The sequence below is a fragment of the Oncorhynchus gorbuscha genome, linkage group LG14, assembly GCF_021184085.1.
Source record: "Oncorhynchus gorbuscha isolate QuinsamMale2020 ecotype Even-year linkage group LG14, OgorEven_v1.0, whole genome shotgun sequence".
Classification (NCBI taxonomy): Eukaryota; Metazoa; Chordata; class Actinopteri; order Salmoniformes; family Salmonidae; genus Oncorhynchus; species Oncorhynchus gorbuscha.
In genome coordinates, this window is record NC_060186.1 from 30,993,316 (window position 1) to 31,011,742 (window position 18,427).

Below are 18,427 nucleotides of genomic sequence, written 5' to 3' on the forward strand. Positions count from 1 at the left end.
AATGCATGCACCAACACATGTGGGTATCTGTGTCTGCTATGTTACACCCTTATTCTAAAATTGATTCAATAGTCTTTTTTTCTCATCAATCTACACACAATAACCACAATGATCACACATTTGCAAAAGTATTCAGAACCTTTACTCAGTACTTTGTTTAAGTCCATTTGGCAGCGATTACAGCCTTGAGTCTTCTTGGGTATGACACTACAAGCTTGATACAACTGTATTTGGGGAGTCTCTTTTCTGCAGATCCTCTCAAGCTCTGTCAGGTTGGATGGGGAGTGTCGCTGGACAGCTATTTTTAGAGAGATGTAAGATAGGGTTCAAGTCTGGGCTCTGACTGGGCCTCTCAAGTACATTCAGAGACTTGTCCTGAAGCCACTCCTGCATTGTCTTGGCTGTGTGCTTAGGGTTGTTGACCTGTTGGAAGCCCCAGTCTGAGGTACTGAGCGCTCTGGAGCAGGATTTCATTCAATGCTGAGCTGTAGTCGATGAACACCATTCTTACGTAGGCATTCCTCTTGTCCAAATGGGTTAGGGCAGTGTGCAGTGTGATTGTGATTACGTCGTCTGTGGACCTGTAGTAAACTGTGGTAAATTCCATTGATTCGACAGGATTTGGAAAGGGACAAACCTGTCCATATTTAAGGTCCCACAGCTGACAGCGCATTTCAGAGCAAAAACCAAGTCTTGAGATCAAAGGAATTGTCCGTAGAGCTGAGACAGGACTGTGTCGAGGCACTGATCTCGGGAAGGGTACCAAAACATATCTGTAGCATTGAAGGTCCCCAAGAACACATTGGCTTCCATCATTCTTTTATTTAAAAAATGTACCCATTACACCCCCACCCCTCTTCGGAAGACACATACCTTGTATGTTTTTTACAGCTTTTCTGCTACATATACACTACCATTAGAAGTTTGGGGTCACTTAGAAATGTCCTTGTTTTTGAAAGAAAATCTATTTTTTGTCCATTAAAATAACATCAAATTGATCAGAAATACAGTGTAGAAATGGTTAATGTTGTAAATCACTATTGTAGCTGGAAATATTATGGAATATCTACATAGGCGTACAGAGGCCCATTATCAGCAACCATCACTCCTGTGTTCCAATGGCACGTTGTGTTAACTAATCCAAGTTTATCATTTTAAAAGGCTAATTGATCATTTGAAAACCCTTTTGCAATGATTTTAGCACAGCTGAAAACTGTTGTCCTGATTAAAGACAATAAACAATAAAACTGGCCATCCTTAGACCAGTTGAATATGTGAGGCATCAGCATGTGTGTGTTTGATTACAAGCTCAAAGATGCCAGAAACAAGAACTTTCTTTTGAAACTTGTCAGTCTATTCTTGTTCTGAGAAATGAAGGCTATTCCATGCGAGAAATTGCCAAGAAAGTGAAGATCTTGTACAACTCTGTGTACTACTCCCTTCACAGAACATAATTTTTTAAACACATTTTTCACCTTTATTTAACCAGGTAGGCTAGTTGAGAACAAGTTCTCATTTGCAACTGCGACCTGGCCAAGAAAAGCATAGCAGTGTGAGCAGACAACACAGAGTTACACATGGAGTAAACAATTAGCAAGTCAATAACACAAGAGGAAGAAAAAAAAGTGGAGTCTATATACATTGTGTGCAAAAGGCATGAGGTAGGCGAATAATTACAATTTTGCAGATTAACACTGGAGTGATAAATGATCAGATGGTCATGTACAGGTAGAGATATTGGTGTGCAAAAGAGAAGAAAAGTAAATAAATAGGGGTAGGTAAAAATGGGTGGGCTATTTGCCGATAGACTATGTACAGCTGCAGCGATCGGTTAGCTGCTCAGATAGTTGGTGAGGGAGATAAAAGTCTCCAACTTCAGCGATTTTTGCAATTCGTTCCAGTCACAGGCAGCAGAGAACTGTAACGAAAGGCGGCCAAATAAGGTGATGGCTTTAGGGATGATCAGTGAGATACACCTGCTGGAGCGCGTGCTACGGATGGGTGTTGCCATCGTGACCAGTGAACTGAGATAAGGCGGAGCTTTACCTAGCATGGACTTGTAGATGACCTGGAGCCAGTGGGTCTGGAGACGAATATGTAGCGAGGGCCAGCCGACCACGGCGTACAAGTCGCAGTGGTGGGTGGTATAAGGTGCTTTAGTGACAAAACGGATGGCACTGTGATAAACTGCATCCAGTTTGCTGAGTAGAGTGTTGGAAGCAATTTTGTAGATGACATCGCCAAAGTCGAGGATCGGTAGATAGTCAGTTTTACTAGGGTAAGTTTGGCGGCGTGAGTGAAGGAGGCTTTGTTGCGGAATAGAAAGCCGACTCTTGATTTGATTTTCGATTGGAGATGTTTGATATGAGTCTGGAAGGAGAGTTTACAGTCTAGCCAGACACCTAGGTACTTATAGATGTCCACATATTCAAGGTTGGAACCATCCAGGGTGGTGATGCTGGTCAGGCATGCAGGTGCAGGCAGCGAACGTTTGAAAAGCATGCATTTGGTTTTACTAGCGTTTAAGAGCAGTTGAAGGCCATGGAAGGAGTGTTGTATGGCATTGAAGCTCGTTTGGAGGTTAGATAGCACAGTGTCCAAGGACGGGCCGGAAGTATATAGAATGGTGTCGTCTGCGTAGAGGTGGATCAGGGAATCGCCCGCAGCAAGAGCAACATCAATGATATATACAGAAAAAAGAGTCGGCCCGAGGATTGAACCCTGTGGCACCCCCATAGAGACTTCCAGAGGACCAGACAGCATGCCCTCCGATTTGACACACTGAACTCTGTCTGCAAAGTAATTGGTGAACCAGGCAAGGCAGTCATCCGAAAAACCGAGGCTACTGAGTCTGCCGATAAGAATATGGTGATTGACCGAGTCGAAAGCCTTGGCAAGGTCGATGAAGACGGCTGCACAGTACTGTCTTTTATCGATGGCGGTTATGATATCGTTTAGTACCTTGAGCGTAGCTGAGGTGCACCCGTGACCGGCTCGGAAACCAGATTGCACAGCGGAGAAGGTACGGTGGGATTCGAGATGGTCAGTGACCTGTTTGTCGACTTGGCTTTCGAAGACCTTAGATAGGCAGGGCAGGATGGATATAGGTCTGTAAGAGTTTGGGTTCAGGGTGTCTCCCCCTTTGAAGAGGGGGATGACTGCAGCAGCTTTCCAGTCCTTGGGGATCTCAGACGATATGAAAGAGAGGTTGAACAGGCTAGTAATAGGGGTTGCGACAATGGCGGCGGATAGTTTCAGAAAAAGAGGGTCCAGATTGTCAAGCCCAGCTGATTTGTACGGGTCCAGGTTTTGCAGCTCTTTCAGAACATCTGCTATCTGGATTTGGGTAAAGGAGAACCTGGAGAGGCTTGGGCGAGTAGCTGTGGGGGGGGGGCGGAGCTGTTGGCCGACGTTGGAGTAGCCAGGCGGAAGGCATGGCCAGCCATTGAGAAATGATTGTTGAAGTTTTTGATAATCATGGATTTATCGGTGGTGACCGTGTTACCTAGCCTCAGTGCAGTGGGCAGCTGGGTGGAGGTGCTCTTGTTCTCCATGGACTTCACAGTGTCCCAGAACTTTTTGGAGATGGAGCTACAGGATGCAAACTTCTGCCTGAAAAAGCTGGCCTTAGCTTTCCTGACTGACTGCGTGTATTGGTTCCTGACTTCCCTGAACAGTTGCATATCACGGGGACTGTTCGATGCTATTGCAGTCCGCCACAGGATGTTTTTGTGCTGGTCAAGGGCAGTCAGGTCTGGAGTGAACCAAGGGCTATATCTGTTCTTAGTTCTGCATTTTTTGAACGGAGCATGCTTATCTAAAATGATGAGGAAGTTACTTTTAAAGAATGACCAGGCATCCTCAACTGACGGGATGAGGTCAATGTCCTTCCAGGATACCCGGGCCAGGTCGATTAGAAAGGCCTGCTCACAGAAGTGTTTTAGGGAGCGTTTGACAGTGATGAGGGGTGGTCGTTTGACTGCGGCTCCGTAGCGGATACAGGCAATGAGGCAGTGATCGCTGAGATCCTGGTTGAAGACAGCGGAAGTGTATTTGGAGGGCCAGTTGGTCAGGATGACGTCTATGAGGGTGCCCTTGTTTACAGATTTAGGGTTGTACCTGGTGGATTCCTTGATGATTTGTGTGAGATTGAGGGCATCTAGCTTAGATTGTAGGACTGCCGGGGTGTTAAGCAATCAATTCACAAATGGTGTCCAGGGCACAGCTGGGTGCTGAGGGGGGTCGGTAGCAGGCGGCAACAGTGAGAGACTTATTTCTGGAGAGATTCATTTTCAAGATTAGTAGTTCGAACTGTTTGGGTATGGACCTGGAAATTATGACATTACTTTGCAGGCTATCTCTGCAGTAGACTGCAACTCCTCCCCCTTTGGCAGTTCTATCTTGACGGAAGATGTTATAGTTGGGTATGGAAATCTCAGAATTGTTGGTGGCCTTCCTGAGCCAGGATTCAGACACGGCAAGGACATCAGGCACTGGGTGATGATGAGAGAGGTTGTATCTCTGGACATGCTGGTTGTAATGGGTAAGGTCACCGCATGTGTGGGAGGTGGGACAAAGGAGGTATCAGGGGTATGAAGAGTGGATCTAGGGGCTCCATTGTAAACTAAAACAATGATAACTAACCTAAACAACAGTATACAAGGCATATTGACATTTGAGAGAGACATACAGTAATCACAGGTGTTGAATTGGGAGAGCTAGCTAAAACAGTAGCTAAAACAGTAGGTGAGACAACAACAGCTATTACAGTGAAATAATACCATGGTTTTGTTAGAGGAAAGTGCACAGTTATGAACTTGAAAATGTATTAATTAACCAATTAGGCACATTTGGGTATTCTTGATAGAACATTTTGAACAGAAATGCAATGGTTCATTGAACAGTCTAAAACTTCGCACATTCACTGCTGCCATCTAGTGGACAAAATCAAAACTGTGCCTAACCTGGAATGGTACATTATGGCCTTTCTCTTGCATTTCAAAGATGATGGGACAATTTGTTTTTATAAATGCATGTTTTTCTTTGTATTATCTTTTACCATATCTAATGTGTTTTATTTTCACTTTTCCACAAACTTTAAAGTGTTTCCTTTCAAATGGTATCAAGAATATGCATTTCCTTGCTTCAGATCCTGAGCTACAGGCAGTTAGATTTGGGAATGTCATTTTTGGCAAAAATTTAAAACAAGGGCATGATCCTTAAGAGGTTTTAATTAACACCATAGTACCCAACAAAGTCGTCATCCCTGGGTCTCGACCCCACCGTGTGCAACTGGGTCCTGGACTTCCTGACGGGCCGCCCCCCAGGTGGTGAGGGTAGGTAACAACATCTCCACCCCGCTGATCCTCAACACTGGGGCCCCACAAGTGTGGATTCTCAGCCCACTCCTGTACTCCCTGTTCACCCATGACTGCGTGGCCATGCATACCTCCAACTCAATCATCAAGTTTGCAGACGACACTACAGTGGTAGGCTTGATTACCAACAACGACGAGACGGCCTACAGAGAGGAGGTGAGGGCCCTCGGAGTGTGGTGTTAGGAACATAACCTCACACTCAATGTCAACAAAACAAAGGAGATGATCGTGGACTTCAGGAAACACCAGAGGGAACACCCCCTTATCCACATTGACGGGACAGTAGTGGAGAAGGTGGAAAGTTTTAAGTTCAATGCCGTACACATCACGGACAAACTGAGGCACTGGTCCACCCAGTGCCTCTTCAACCTCAAAAGGCTAAAGAAATTTGGCTTGTCACCAAAAAACACTCACAAACATTTACAGATGCACAATCGAGAGCATCCTGTCGGGCTGTATCACCGCCTGGTACGGCAATTGCTATGCCCACAACCGTAAGGCTCTCCAGAGGGTAGTGAGGTCTGCACAACACATCACCGGGGGCAAACTAGCTACCTTCCAGGACACCTACACCACCCGATGTCACAGGAAGGCCAAAAAGTTCATCAAGGACAACAACCACCCGAGCCACTGCCACCCGAGCCACTATCTCAAGGCCATCAGACTGTTAAACAGCCATCAGTAACATTGAGTGTCCGCTGCCAACATACTGACTCATCTCTAGACACTTTAATAATGAAAAATGTATGTAACAAATGTATCACTAGCCACTTTAAACAATGCCACTTTACGTGTATATAATGTTTACATTCTCATCTCATATTTATATACTGTACTCTATACCATCTACTGTATCTTGCCTATGCCGTTTGGCCATCGCTCATTCATATATTTTTAGGTACATATTCTTATTAATTTCTTTACAGTTGTGTGTAAAAGGTAGTTGTTGTGAAATTGTTAGATTACTTGTTAGATATTACTGCATGGTCTAACTAGAAGCACAAGCATTTCGCTACACTCGCATTAGCATCTTCTAGCCATGTGTATGTGACAAATAAAATTTGATTTGATTTGGGAAGGGTTCTGAATACTTTCTGAATGCACTGTATATGTGTGCCTGTGTGTGTGTAACTTACTCATCCACCTGTCCCTTGAGGATGAGGTTGGGTGTGGTGCCAGTGAGGGTGGCTGTGCCTCCGATACTGGCAGAGTAGCACACACTCAGACTCATCCCTTTAGTCAAGAGCTGGTACTTCAACTCTCTCTCTTTTCTTCTCCTCTCCAGAGGTGAGTCCGCATCCCTCTCCTCATCCTTGTCTGGAGGGAGGGAAGATGAGGAAGGACAGAGAGGGAGAGGAGGGGTAGAGAGAGAAAGAGGAATGTGGTTAGCGGGCTATGGGGGAAAAAGGGCTAGGTTTGAGAGTTAGTCAGGAATAGGGTCACATTAAACGAAACATGTTTCTGTCATTCCCTGTTCTCCATTCATTCACACACACCTGTCTCAGAAGAATCATTAACACTGTATTCAGGTTACTCTTTTCAACTTATTTAAACATATTGAAAACATATTGAAAATGGTTCTAGGAACCATATCAGGCAATAATGGGTTGTTCTTTATAACATCACTTTTAAGTTTTTAAGAAAGAACCATAAAACTCCCCTTAAACAGATTACATTCAGGAAAGAAAGGACTGTATCTTTACACTTACACATATAATCCTGCTGAATCTTGACCAGGTCCTGTTTGGTGTTGATCTCTTCTTCTTGGGGTGCTTTGGTGTCCAGTTCAAAGGCCTGGTTGTCTTTCCCTTCAACCTGCAGCTCCCGCTCATCCTGCATGGCCTCTGTGGCACACAGCTGTCCTAGCACAGCCTGGGCGATGGGCACCATCATGGCTGTGGTGGCTGTGTTACTGATCCACATGGAAAGGAAGGCTGTCACACCCATGAACCCCGACATCAGCCTGGAGAGAGTGAGATGGGGATGGTGATTGCATTCAAATGTTACTTTTGTATTGCATGTCATTTCTATCTGTATTGTTTTTTTATACCTACTTCTAACATTGTTCTTATTGTTTAATGTGATAGAGTAGCTAATGTTGCTAACTGTCACTGCATTTTACAGTACAGTACCTAATATGTCAAAATCTGGCTGTATTTTGTAGAATGGTAGTTAATTTTGATAACTCTGACTGTATTTTGCATTACTGTAGCTAATGTTGCCAAATCTGACAGTATTTTGTAGAACAGTCGCTAACGTTACTTACTCTGACTGCATTTTGTATTACGGCTCAGACACAAGAGGTATGTGGCAGGGTCTACAGTCAATCACGGATTACAAAAAGAAAACCAGCCCCGTCACGGATCAGGATGTATTGCTCCCTAAATTACTTTTTTGCCCGCTTTGAGGACAAAACAGTGCCACTGACACGGCCCGCAACCAAAACATGCGGACTCTCCTTCACTGCAGCCGACGTGAGTAAAACATTTAAACGTGTTAACCCTCGCAAGGCTGCAGGCCCAGACGGCATCCCCAGCCGCGCCCTCAGTGCATGTGCAGACCAGCTGGCTGGTGTGTTTACGGACATATTCAATCAATCCTCATCCCAGTCTGCTGTTCCCACATGCTGACTGTAAATGCTACTGTATTACAGTGGCTACTAGCTAACTTAGTGTACTTACAGTGCCGGTCGTACCCCCACCACTAGTAGTACTCGGAGGGCGATGCGTTTGTGAAGATTCCAGTTCTCAACAGCGATGGCCACCAACAGACCACCGATGAACAGCATGTTAGAGTCCTTTAAGTACTGGACACACACCTGGAAAAGGTAACATGCACACACACACACACACACACACACACACACACACACACACACACACACACACACACACACACACACACACACACACACACACACACACACACACACACACACACACACACACACACACACACACACACACACACACACACACACACACAGGTCAAGACCTAGTCAGCCCGCTGACTAAAGCGTAGACATCAGGTTTCAGTCATTTGTTTTGATTTGTTTGTGTAATGTTTGCGTACTTCTCCAGACTCCATGATGCCCATCATAGGGAAGAGGACAACAGGCAGTAGGGCAGTCACAGCCAGGGGCATACACTCTGTACACCAGTACAGTGCCATCAGGATGATAGCATACCCACACTTAGCCTCCTGTACACAGACACAAATGGAGAGAAAGAGAGAGAGAGTGAGAGGAATAGGGGGGGGGGGGGGTTAGAATACAAACTTGAAACAGAATATGGCCAGTTTCATTACACGTTGAACAACAGTAGCAACTGCCTAGCTCTCCATTAGACCAGAAAGGGATTGATTTTCACTTGTGGGTTCTGGGATTGCTAAACTGACTAAATTAGAAAATGTATAGCACTACTACTGTTTCTCTGTATTAAGTCTCTCTCTTAAACATACATGCACATAATCTTAAACACACACACACAACAGATAAATAGTAAATAGCTGTAACCTTTGATCATAAAAACGAACAGTCATCCATGAGCTTGTCTTTTATGACACACTTTATGGGCCTGAGGGAGAAATACAAACTCATGGAGATTATTTAACCTCCCTGGCTGAAAACTTTCCATTCCAACAAATTGGTTTAGAACAGATAACCTTTTACAACAAACCAGGAGAGAGTTACAGTAGAAAGGAAACAGTGTGAAAGGTAATCATAGTAGTAGCTAGCTAGTTGACCTAAGGTCAGGAATTCAGCTTTGAACTGAGCTTTCCTTTATCCCTTGGTCTACCATGTAGCCTTGGGTTTGGGTTCTCTCTCTCTCTCTCTCTCTCACACACACACACACACACACACACACACACACACACACACACACACACACACACACACACACACACACACACACACACACACACACACACACACACACACACACACACACACACACACACACACACACACACACACACACACACACACACACACACACACACACACGTTACCTTAGTACCATGGTCACCTCAGAGAGTCCAATGAGCCAACATATCCATTACAATTTCATCATGTTATTGCTGTCAGCTGTACTCTTGTACAATTCCATTGATTGTGATATTCAGTTTCAGGTTGTGTCAGTGTGCCACCAACAAAATGTGTAAGGGCAGAATGTGGTGGTACAACATGTGTATGACATGGGCAATGTCCACTGTATGTATTGAGTATTTGTTGAGTGTGAACAGTGCAGATCTGGGTTCAAATACTATTTAGGGTATTTCAATTACTTTCAAATACATTTTGACATAATCTTTCTTGAAAATACAAGTAGTTGAATATGTTTGATTGATATGATTTATTTAAGTCTCTGAAAATCTACCGGTGCCCAGCCACATGGGCTTACAAGACACTACGAAACACAATACCATTTTCCTTGTACTGAAAGCTAAATAACATTTGGCAAATTATACACATATACAATAATTATGTACAGCTACCATCTAGCCACATTACACAAATAGTACATTTCTCCTCCTCCTCCTCCTCCTTCTCCAGGCATTGTGAACAAACTGAGCAAACTAAACATAATGCAAGCCTCCCACTGAAGAGTTGATCTATCTACAGCTATTAATTTGGTCTCGCAATCCAGGGTTTTAATCAAGCCCTGGACTACTACCAATGTGCTATCCTGAGAATGATTATTGAGAGATATCTTAATAACTAAATATATTCACTGTTGTTTTCGAAGTCAATCCAACATTTTGGTTTAAATGAACAAATTAAATGTAACCATACTTCATTAGTCACACAGTGATTTCGGAAAGTATTCAGACCCCTTGACCTTTTTCACAACTTGCGTTACAGTCTTATTCTAAAAGGGATTAAATAAATTAAAAATCATCAGCAATCTACAAACAATACCACATAATGACAAAGCCAAAACGTGTTTTTTAAAACAGAAATACCGTATTTACATAAGTATTCAGACCCTTTGCTGTGAGACTCGAAATTGAGCTCAGGTGCATCCTGATTCCATTGATCATCCTTGAGATGTTTATACAACTTGATTTGAGTCCACTTGATTGGACAGGATTAGCAAAGGCACACTCCTGTCCATATAAGGTCCCACAGTTGATAGTGCATGTCAGAGCAAAAATCAACACATGAATTGGAATTGCAATTGTCTGTAGAGCTCCGAGACAGGATTGTGTCTAGGCACGGATCTGGGGAAGGGTACCAAAAAATATCTGCAGCATTGAAGGTCCCCAAGAACACAGTGGCCTCCATCATGCTTAAATGGAAAAAGTTTGGAACCATCAAGACTCTTCCTAGAGCTGGCCACCTGGCCAAACTGAGCAATCGTGGGGAGAAGGGCCTTGGTCAGGCAGATGATCAGGAACCCGTTGGTCACTCTGAAAGAGCTCCTGAGTTCCTCTGAGGAGATTAACCTTCCAGAAGGACAACCATCTCTGCAGCACTCCACCAATCAGGCCTTTATGGTAGAGTGGACAGACAGAAGCCAGTCCTCAGTAAAACTGCACATGGCAACCCGCTTGGAGTTTGCCAAAAGGCACCTAAAGATTCTCAGATGAAACCAAGATTGCACTCTTTAGCCTGAATGCCAACCTTCACGTCTGGAGGAAACCAGGCACTATCCCTACGGTGAAGCTTGGTGGTGACAGCATCATGCTGTGGGGATGTTTTTCACTGGGCAGGGACTGAGAGTCTTGTCAGGATTGAGACTGGGGCGAATGTTCACCTTCCAACAGGACTTGAATCCGATCGAACAGCTCTGAAAATACCTGAAAATAGCTGTGCAGCAATGCTCCCCATCCAACCAGATAGAGCTTGAGAGAATCTGCACTGAGGAATGTAAGAAACTCTCCAAATACAGGTGTGCCAAGCCTGTAGCTTCATACCCAAGAAGACTCGATGGTCTAATTGCTGCTAAAGGGTCTGAGTAAAGGGTAATAAGTAATAAGTATAAGTAATACTTATGTATGAATACTTTCCGAAGGCACTGCATATCATCAATGATATTATTTAAGCCTATATATCATTTGAAAAGTCACCAACAGCTTTTGCTTCAATTCAACCCAGGGTTTAACAAAAAATGCACAATCAACTCAGCAGAAAAATAAAAATACCTTTTTCAGGACTCTGTCTTTCAAAGATAATTAGTAAAAATCCAAATAACTTCATAGACCTTCATTGTAAAGGGTTTTTAACACTGTTTCCCATGCTGGTTCAATGAAACATAAACAATTAATGAACATGCACCTGTGGAATGATTGTTAACATCTTACAGACGGTGGGCAACTAAGGTCACAGTTATGAAAACTTAGGACACTAACGAGGCCTTTCTACTGACTCTGAAAAACACCAAAAGAAAGATGCCCAGGATCCCTGCTCATCTGTGTGAACGTGCCTTGGGCATGCTGCAAGGGGGCATGTGTCATGTTTTGTCATTGGTTATCATGTCTTGTCTCTGTGCTTCCCTTCTATTCGTTTCCCTCTGCTGGTCTTATTAGGTTCTTTCCCTCTTTCTATCCCTCTCTTCCCCTCCCTCTCTCCCTCTCTCGCTCTCTCTCCTTATCGTTCCGTTCCTGCTCCCAGCTGTTCCTCATTTACTCTTTTCACACCTGTCCCCTATTTTGCTCTCTGATTAGAGCCACTATTTCTCCCTCTGTTTTCCGCTTCTGTCCTTGTCGGATCCTTGTATGATGTTCGCTGTTCTGTGTCCTTGTCTCGCCCTGTCGTGTTTTATCTTCTTCAGATGCTGCGTATGAGCAGGTGTCTTAGTCTGCTACGGTCGGTGCCTTCCCGAAGCAACCTGCAGTCTATGGTCGAGTCTCCAGTCAGTCCTCGCAACTACGAGTGGATTTAAGTTTTTCCTGTTTTGTTTTCTCCTTGATATATCCAGGATTATTACTTTTGTCATATACTGGAATAAAGACTCTGTTTTCTTTAAGTCGCTTTTGGGTCCTCATTTACCAGCATAACAGCATGAGGACAGCAGATGTGGTCATGGCAATAAATTGCAATGTCCGTACTGTGAGATGCCTAAGACAGCGCTACATGGAGACAGGACAGACAGCTGATCGTCCTCGCAGTGGCAGACCATGTATAACAACACCTGCACAGGATCAGTACATCCGAACATCACACCTGCAGGACAGACACAGGATGGCAACAACAACTTCCCGAGTTACACCAGGAAGGCACAATCCCTCCATCAGTGCTCAGACTGTCCGCAATAGGCTGAGAGAGGCTGGACTGAGGGCTTGTAGGCCTGTTGTAAGCAGGTCCTCATCAGACATAGCCGGCAACAACGTCACCTATGGGCACAAACCCAATGTCGCTGGACCAGACACGACTGGCAAAAAGTGCTCTTCACTGACGAGTCACGGTTTTGTCTCACCAGGGGTGATGGTCGGATTCGCGTTTATCGTCGAAGGAATGAGCGTTACACCAAGTCCTGTATTCTGGAGCGGGATCGATTTTGGAGGAGACTAAATTAAATAAAACCTTAAATGTACTTTACACAAAGTCTGATGTGATTATTGGTTGAGATGGAGTCGTAAATCCAACGTATCAATTCTTAGTTTGTAGAAAAACTGAAATTGAAGCCAGACTAAGTCACCTGTACAAAATATACGTCTCCTTCAAATGTTTTGAGTTGTTGAGTTGACTATCAAACACAATTCATCATTTTTATATATTACTTTTGTAATACAGTAAATAGCCAAAAGTTAATCTTACAAACTAATATAACAGTATTTATTTAACCTTAAAATGAGTAACGGCCACATTGAGGGTAGCCTATATTAACTATGAATATAAATATCTTCTTATGTAATCATGGAGCGTTTGCATGTTCAAGATAACATGCAAAGATCGCAGGTCGGTGGAGATCTTCACAATTGCTGTAATAATTTGTGCAGGATCTCGAACAGCATTGATCACTTGCACCATGTACTTTTAATGTAATCTCAACTGGATACCATGTCATTTGGTTTTGCTATTAGATGAAGCACAGTGATAAAACATCACGCTTTTGTATGAATCAAAAATATCTGACATTGTATTCCCATTTGAACTTTATTTTGCTTTTAAATGGTTGAAAGTGCAGTAATAACACATCTAGATGACCACTAAACCAAAAATCAGACATTGTTATTCCATTGTAATTTGCTTGGGGTTTTAGATGGTTGAAAGCGTAGTGATAACACATCGGGAATTCAACAATTCTGGCTGTCTTTTTGAGTGAGTGAATAAAGGTTGAAATCTCATTGATCAATGTCTCAGCCAAATTTTACCCACATTGAAATGCCGTGGTATGTGTGCCCAGTGGGAGTGTACATTCTAAGTTGAAGTTTAAACCAAATATCAGCTTCCCATTTTTCCTTGTGGATTAGAAAAAGTTTATCCTTGATTTGAGTTACACCACATGATAATCTGTTCCTGAATATTTATACTGAAAATCAGTTTCACAAAAAATAGATAACAATTCTCTAGTCCACGGATTGTTGTTATGAGTAAGGTCCCAGTCAAACTCTTTTTTTGTGATTCTGTGTTCTGGCAGATTTATCCGTCGGCGCCATAGACATACCATGTCACCTTTTTGCCTAACTACACATGGTTCCCAACCCATATCTCCACAGATGGCCAGGTTTGGAGTCAGTTCGCACCCTACAAGAAAGCAGCGGATTTCTCTATTTTGAACATTGTTACAATTAGTATGCATGTTGGATCCCCATACCCCAGCAGCATAGTCCATCACTGGAAAAACAAAAGGTTTATGCATCTGAGAATAAGCACACAGTAAAAACACAATATTGTGTATTTAGAAATACACTAGCAAATGATTGGAAAATTATTGGCATGTATTTGCAAATATTAATGTTTAAATACTCCCATGCATTTGAACCCGTGTCTGTTTGGTTTTTCAAATATTGTATTTGGAAATAAGTATTTGAAAATAGTTCAAAAGAGTACAGTAAATTATTTGAAAATACTTAAAAATACTTCCAATAGAAGTATAGGATTCTTGAAAGTCTGGAAAATGTATTTTTATAGGTGAAAAAAGTATGTTGTTATTTGAGCTTACTTTTAGGGGGAATTTTTTGAAGGTGAAAGATTTGCTTTTAATATTTTCAATATTATTCATATCCATGTCGGCTCCATGCCCAGAAATGCCCATGTCCGGAGTAAAGGATCCCAATTTAAAGCGCTGCCCCAAAATGATTTTCCTGTTTTAAAAACTGTGATTCCTGAAAAATGTGTCCAGAGATTTGGTCAACTCAGTCAAATTTGTCTACAATCCTAAATTAATCAGGAATGAGCAGGGAGCTACATTATTCGTGGGCAGGACCCCTTATTCATGTCCTCATTAGTGCAACACGACCTCATGGTCTGTAAAGTTATCTTTTTTTTGATTGATTTAAACAAACAATATTGAAATTATTATAAATGGTCAACTCCATCTCCCTGATAGATTAAGATAGGATGTACACTTTTTTGTTTATTTTAATTAGGTTTTAAAGTCATAAAGCAATGAAGGGAGCGTGTGTGTGAGAGAGAGAGAGAGAGAGAGAGAGAGAGAGAGAGAGAGAGAGAGAGAGAGAGAGAGAGAGAGAGAGAGGGAGAGAGAGAGAGACACACAGCTGCATGTGAGCTCTCACATTTTTTTATAAGAAGAAAGATTTAGAGTTAGGTAAACTTGCATTTTTCGGGTAGGCACATATACAGGATGCTACCCTCCACAGCTTAAACTTTAGTCCGCTTTCAAAACTCCAAACCTAAAACCAAATTTTTGGACAAAATGACCTTTATGTAACGATTCTCGTTGGTGGAAGAAGGAGTAGACCAAAGCGCAGCGTGATACGTGTTCATGATGCCTTTAATAAACTGAACACCGAATACAAAACATAGAATACCCACCGCAACTCACGCCCTGACCAAACTAAAATAGAGACATAAAAAAGGAACTAACGTCAGCACGTGACACTTTAAGGATTACGACTAATCAAGCATTCTTTCTTCCAAGCTAACAAACAGCAGAAACCTGAGGACACCACCCAACCTGTGACAGACGAGATACAACTTCTATTAGCACTGAGGTGTGAAGAGAGAGGTGTCGAAGCCTTTGAGCCCAACAAATGGCAGGAGTCTCTCACAGCCTTCCACACCCAAATCCGAAGGCCTTTGAAGCACCCTCCCACTGTTAAAATACCATTCAGTGGCATTTTCTTCAAGAACTCTGCCTCCAGATATAAAAGCTTCTCCCAAGTGGGTGTGACACCTACTCCCATTACCTGCTGCTTGGATTCCACCTGGTGATCTGTTCACCGTCTGCACTGTTGACTCTGAACTTACAATGGCTAGCCCCACGTCGTTATTTTTCTTCTTGTGCATTTTCCTATTTTGCTATTTGCCTCATGACTCCTGCATGCTTTGTTGACTATGAACGTGCTTGTTTACCCAACCGTGGGATAGACTATGTTTGTTCCCACACTCGGGACTCTGACTCTATTGGTTACACAGACTTTTGGCCTCCCATCCTATTCTAACCACCTCTCGCCAGCTTGATATTCATGTTACCTGATGAAATTTCTGTGCAATATGATCCTGTTGCCATCTAGCTCACATTCAAATGTCATAAATCAGCACTGCAGAGCTCTCCCTGTCCTTGATTGTATTACTGCTGATGATATCTAGAAATGTACATGTACACCCTGGCCCATCGACTGTTGCTAGCCCCAATTCTGACCCCAATTGTGCTCTGATATCTGCTTCACTGATTTCTTCTCTTGTAATAGCCTGGGTTTTCTGCACGTTAACACGAGAAGCTTATTACCTAAAATTGATCAATTGAAAGCGTGGGTTCACAGTTCCAATCCAGATGTGTTGGTCATTACTGAGACGTGGTTGAGGAAATGTTTTGAATACTGATGTTAACCTTTCTGGTTGTAACCTTTTTTAGCAAGACAGATCTTTCAAAGGTGGTGGAGTGGCAATCTTTATCAAGGATCACCTTCAGTGCTCGGTTGTCTCCACCAACTCTGTCCCCAAACAATTTGATGTGCTGGTTTTAAGCATTACCCATTCAAATAGCTCTTTGTTGACTGTTGCTCGTCCTCCATCATCAACCAGCCTGTACCCTACCTGCCCTAAGCTATCTCCTGGCCCCTTACACTAAGTCTGAATTTGTCCTCCTAGGAGACCTAAACTGGGACATGCTTAAAACACCTGACCAAGTCCTAAAGCAATGGGACTCCCAAAAATCTTCCTCATATTATTACCAATCCCACAAGGTATGACTCCAAACACCAGAAAAGGCTACTCTCCTCCATATTATCCTCACAAATAAACCTGATAGGTATCAGTCTGGTCTTTTCTGTAATGACCTTAGGGATCACTGTGTTACAGCCTGTGTTCTTAATGGGCGCTCAGTGAAATGACCTGTCCTAATTTGTCATACAGGCTTGCAAAACAACTTTAATGGGCAAGCGTTCCTTCGTGACCTGGCCTCTGTAAATTGGTATAGAATCAGCTTGATCCCTTGTGTTGAACACACTTGGACCTTCTTTTTGTATTTTCAGTGGTACTGTTAACAAACACACCCCCATAAATAAAATGAGAAATAGAAACAGGTTCAGCCCCTGGTTCGTCCGTGATCTTGCCGATGTCACAGAAAGGCCATAAAGATCATCAATGACAACAACCACCCGAGCCCCTGCCTGTTCACCCCGCTATCATCCAGAAGGCGAGGTCAGTACAGGTGCATCAAAGCTGGGACTGAGAACAGCTTCTATCTCAAGGCCATCAGACTGTTAAACAGCCACCACTAACATTGAGTGGCTGCTGCCAACATACTGACTTAACTCCAGCCACTTTAATAATGTAAAAATGTATGAAAACAAATGTATCACCTGCCAATTTAAACAATGCACTTCGTATAATGTTTACATACCCTACATTACTCATATCATATGTATATACTGTACTCTATACCATTTACTGCATCTTGCCATCTTTATGTAATACATGTATCACTAGCCACTTTAAACAATGCCAATTTTATATGTTTACAAACCCTACATTACTCATCTCATATGTATATACTGTACTCGATACCATCTACTGCATCTTGCCTATGCAGTTCTGTACCATCACTCCTTCATATATTTTTATGTACATATTCTTCATTCCTTTACACTTGTGTGTATAAGGTAGTTGTTGTGAAATTGTTAGGTTAGATTACTCATTGGTTATTACTGCATTGTCTTAACAAGAAGCACAAGTATTTTGCTACACTCACATTAACATCTGTTAACCATGTGTATGTGACAAATCACATTTCATTTGATATTATTATTTGTTGCAGGTAAATGATAACAGTTGAATATAAGATGAGAATTAGTTTTCTTCTGAATCTTGAAAAAAATCCCAAAACAATCAAAAATGATTTTCCCTGGAGCATTATACAGCACTACAACATGAAACTAAAAGGGATTGGAGAGATTTGGAGATTTGTATGAAATATTTGAATAATCTAATGTTTATCTAATAGAACACCCAACCAAAAACTTGTTGAACAATAAATGAAATGCCAGACTGTTGGCAGCAGCCACTCAATGTTAGTGGTGGCTGTTTATTAACAGTCTGATGGCCTTGAGATCAAATCAAATCAAATCAAATGTATTTATATAGCCCTTCGTACATCAACTGATATCTCAAAGTGCTGTACAGAAACCCAGCCTAAAACCCCAAACAGCAAACAATGCAGGTGTAAAGATAGAAGCTGTTTTTCATTCTCTCGGTCCCTGCTTTGATGCACCTGTACTGACCTCGACTTCTGGATGATAGCGGAGTGAACAGGCAGTGGCTCGGGTGGTTGTTGTGTCATGTTTTGTCTTATATTGTCTTGTCATTTTGCTTTTCCTTCTGTTCGTTTTCCCCCTGCTGGTCTTTTTAGGTTCGTTCCCTTTTTTCTCTCTCCCTCTCTCTCTCTCTTCTCTCTATCGTTCCGTCCTGCTCCCAGCTG

The 18,427-nt window shown here is 42.6% G+C and overlaps 1 protein-coding gene across 1 annotated transcript in view; it reads right to left on the bottom strand.

Annotated features, from left to right (window-relative positions):
* Positions 1-18,427, bottom strand: part of slc13a2 (solute carrier family 13 member 2) — a 77,101-nt gene that overhangs the window by 44,884 nt on the left and 13,790 nt on the right. The window contains exons 2-5 of the mRNA XM_046297767.1: positions 8,451-8,579; positions 8,060-8,196; positions 7,088-7,341; positions 6,515-6,695 (exon numbers count right to left, since the gene is read on the bottom strand). Of these exons, the coding sequence (XP_046153723.1) occupies positions 6,515-6,695; positions 7,088-7,341; positions 8,060-8,196; positions 8,451-8,579 (701 nt within the window). The remainder of the gene's footprint in view (positions 1-6,514; positions 6,696-7,087; positions 7,342-8,059; positions 8,197-8,450; positions 8,580-18,427) is intronic.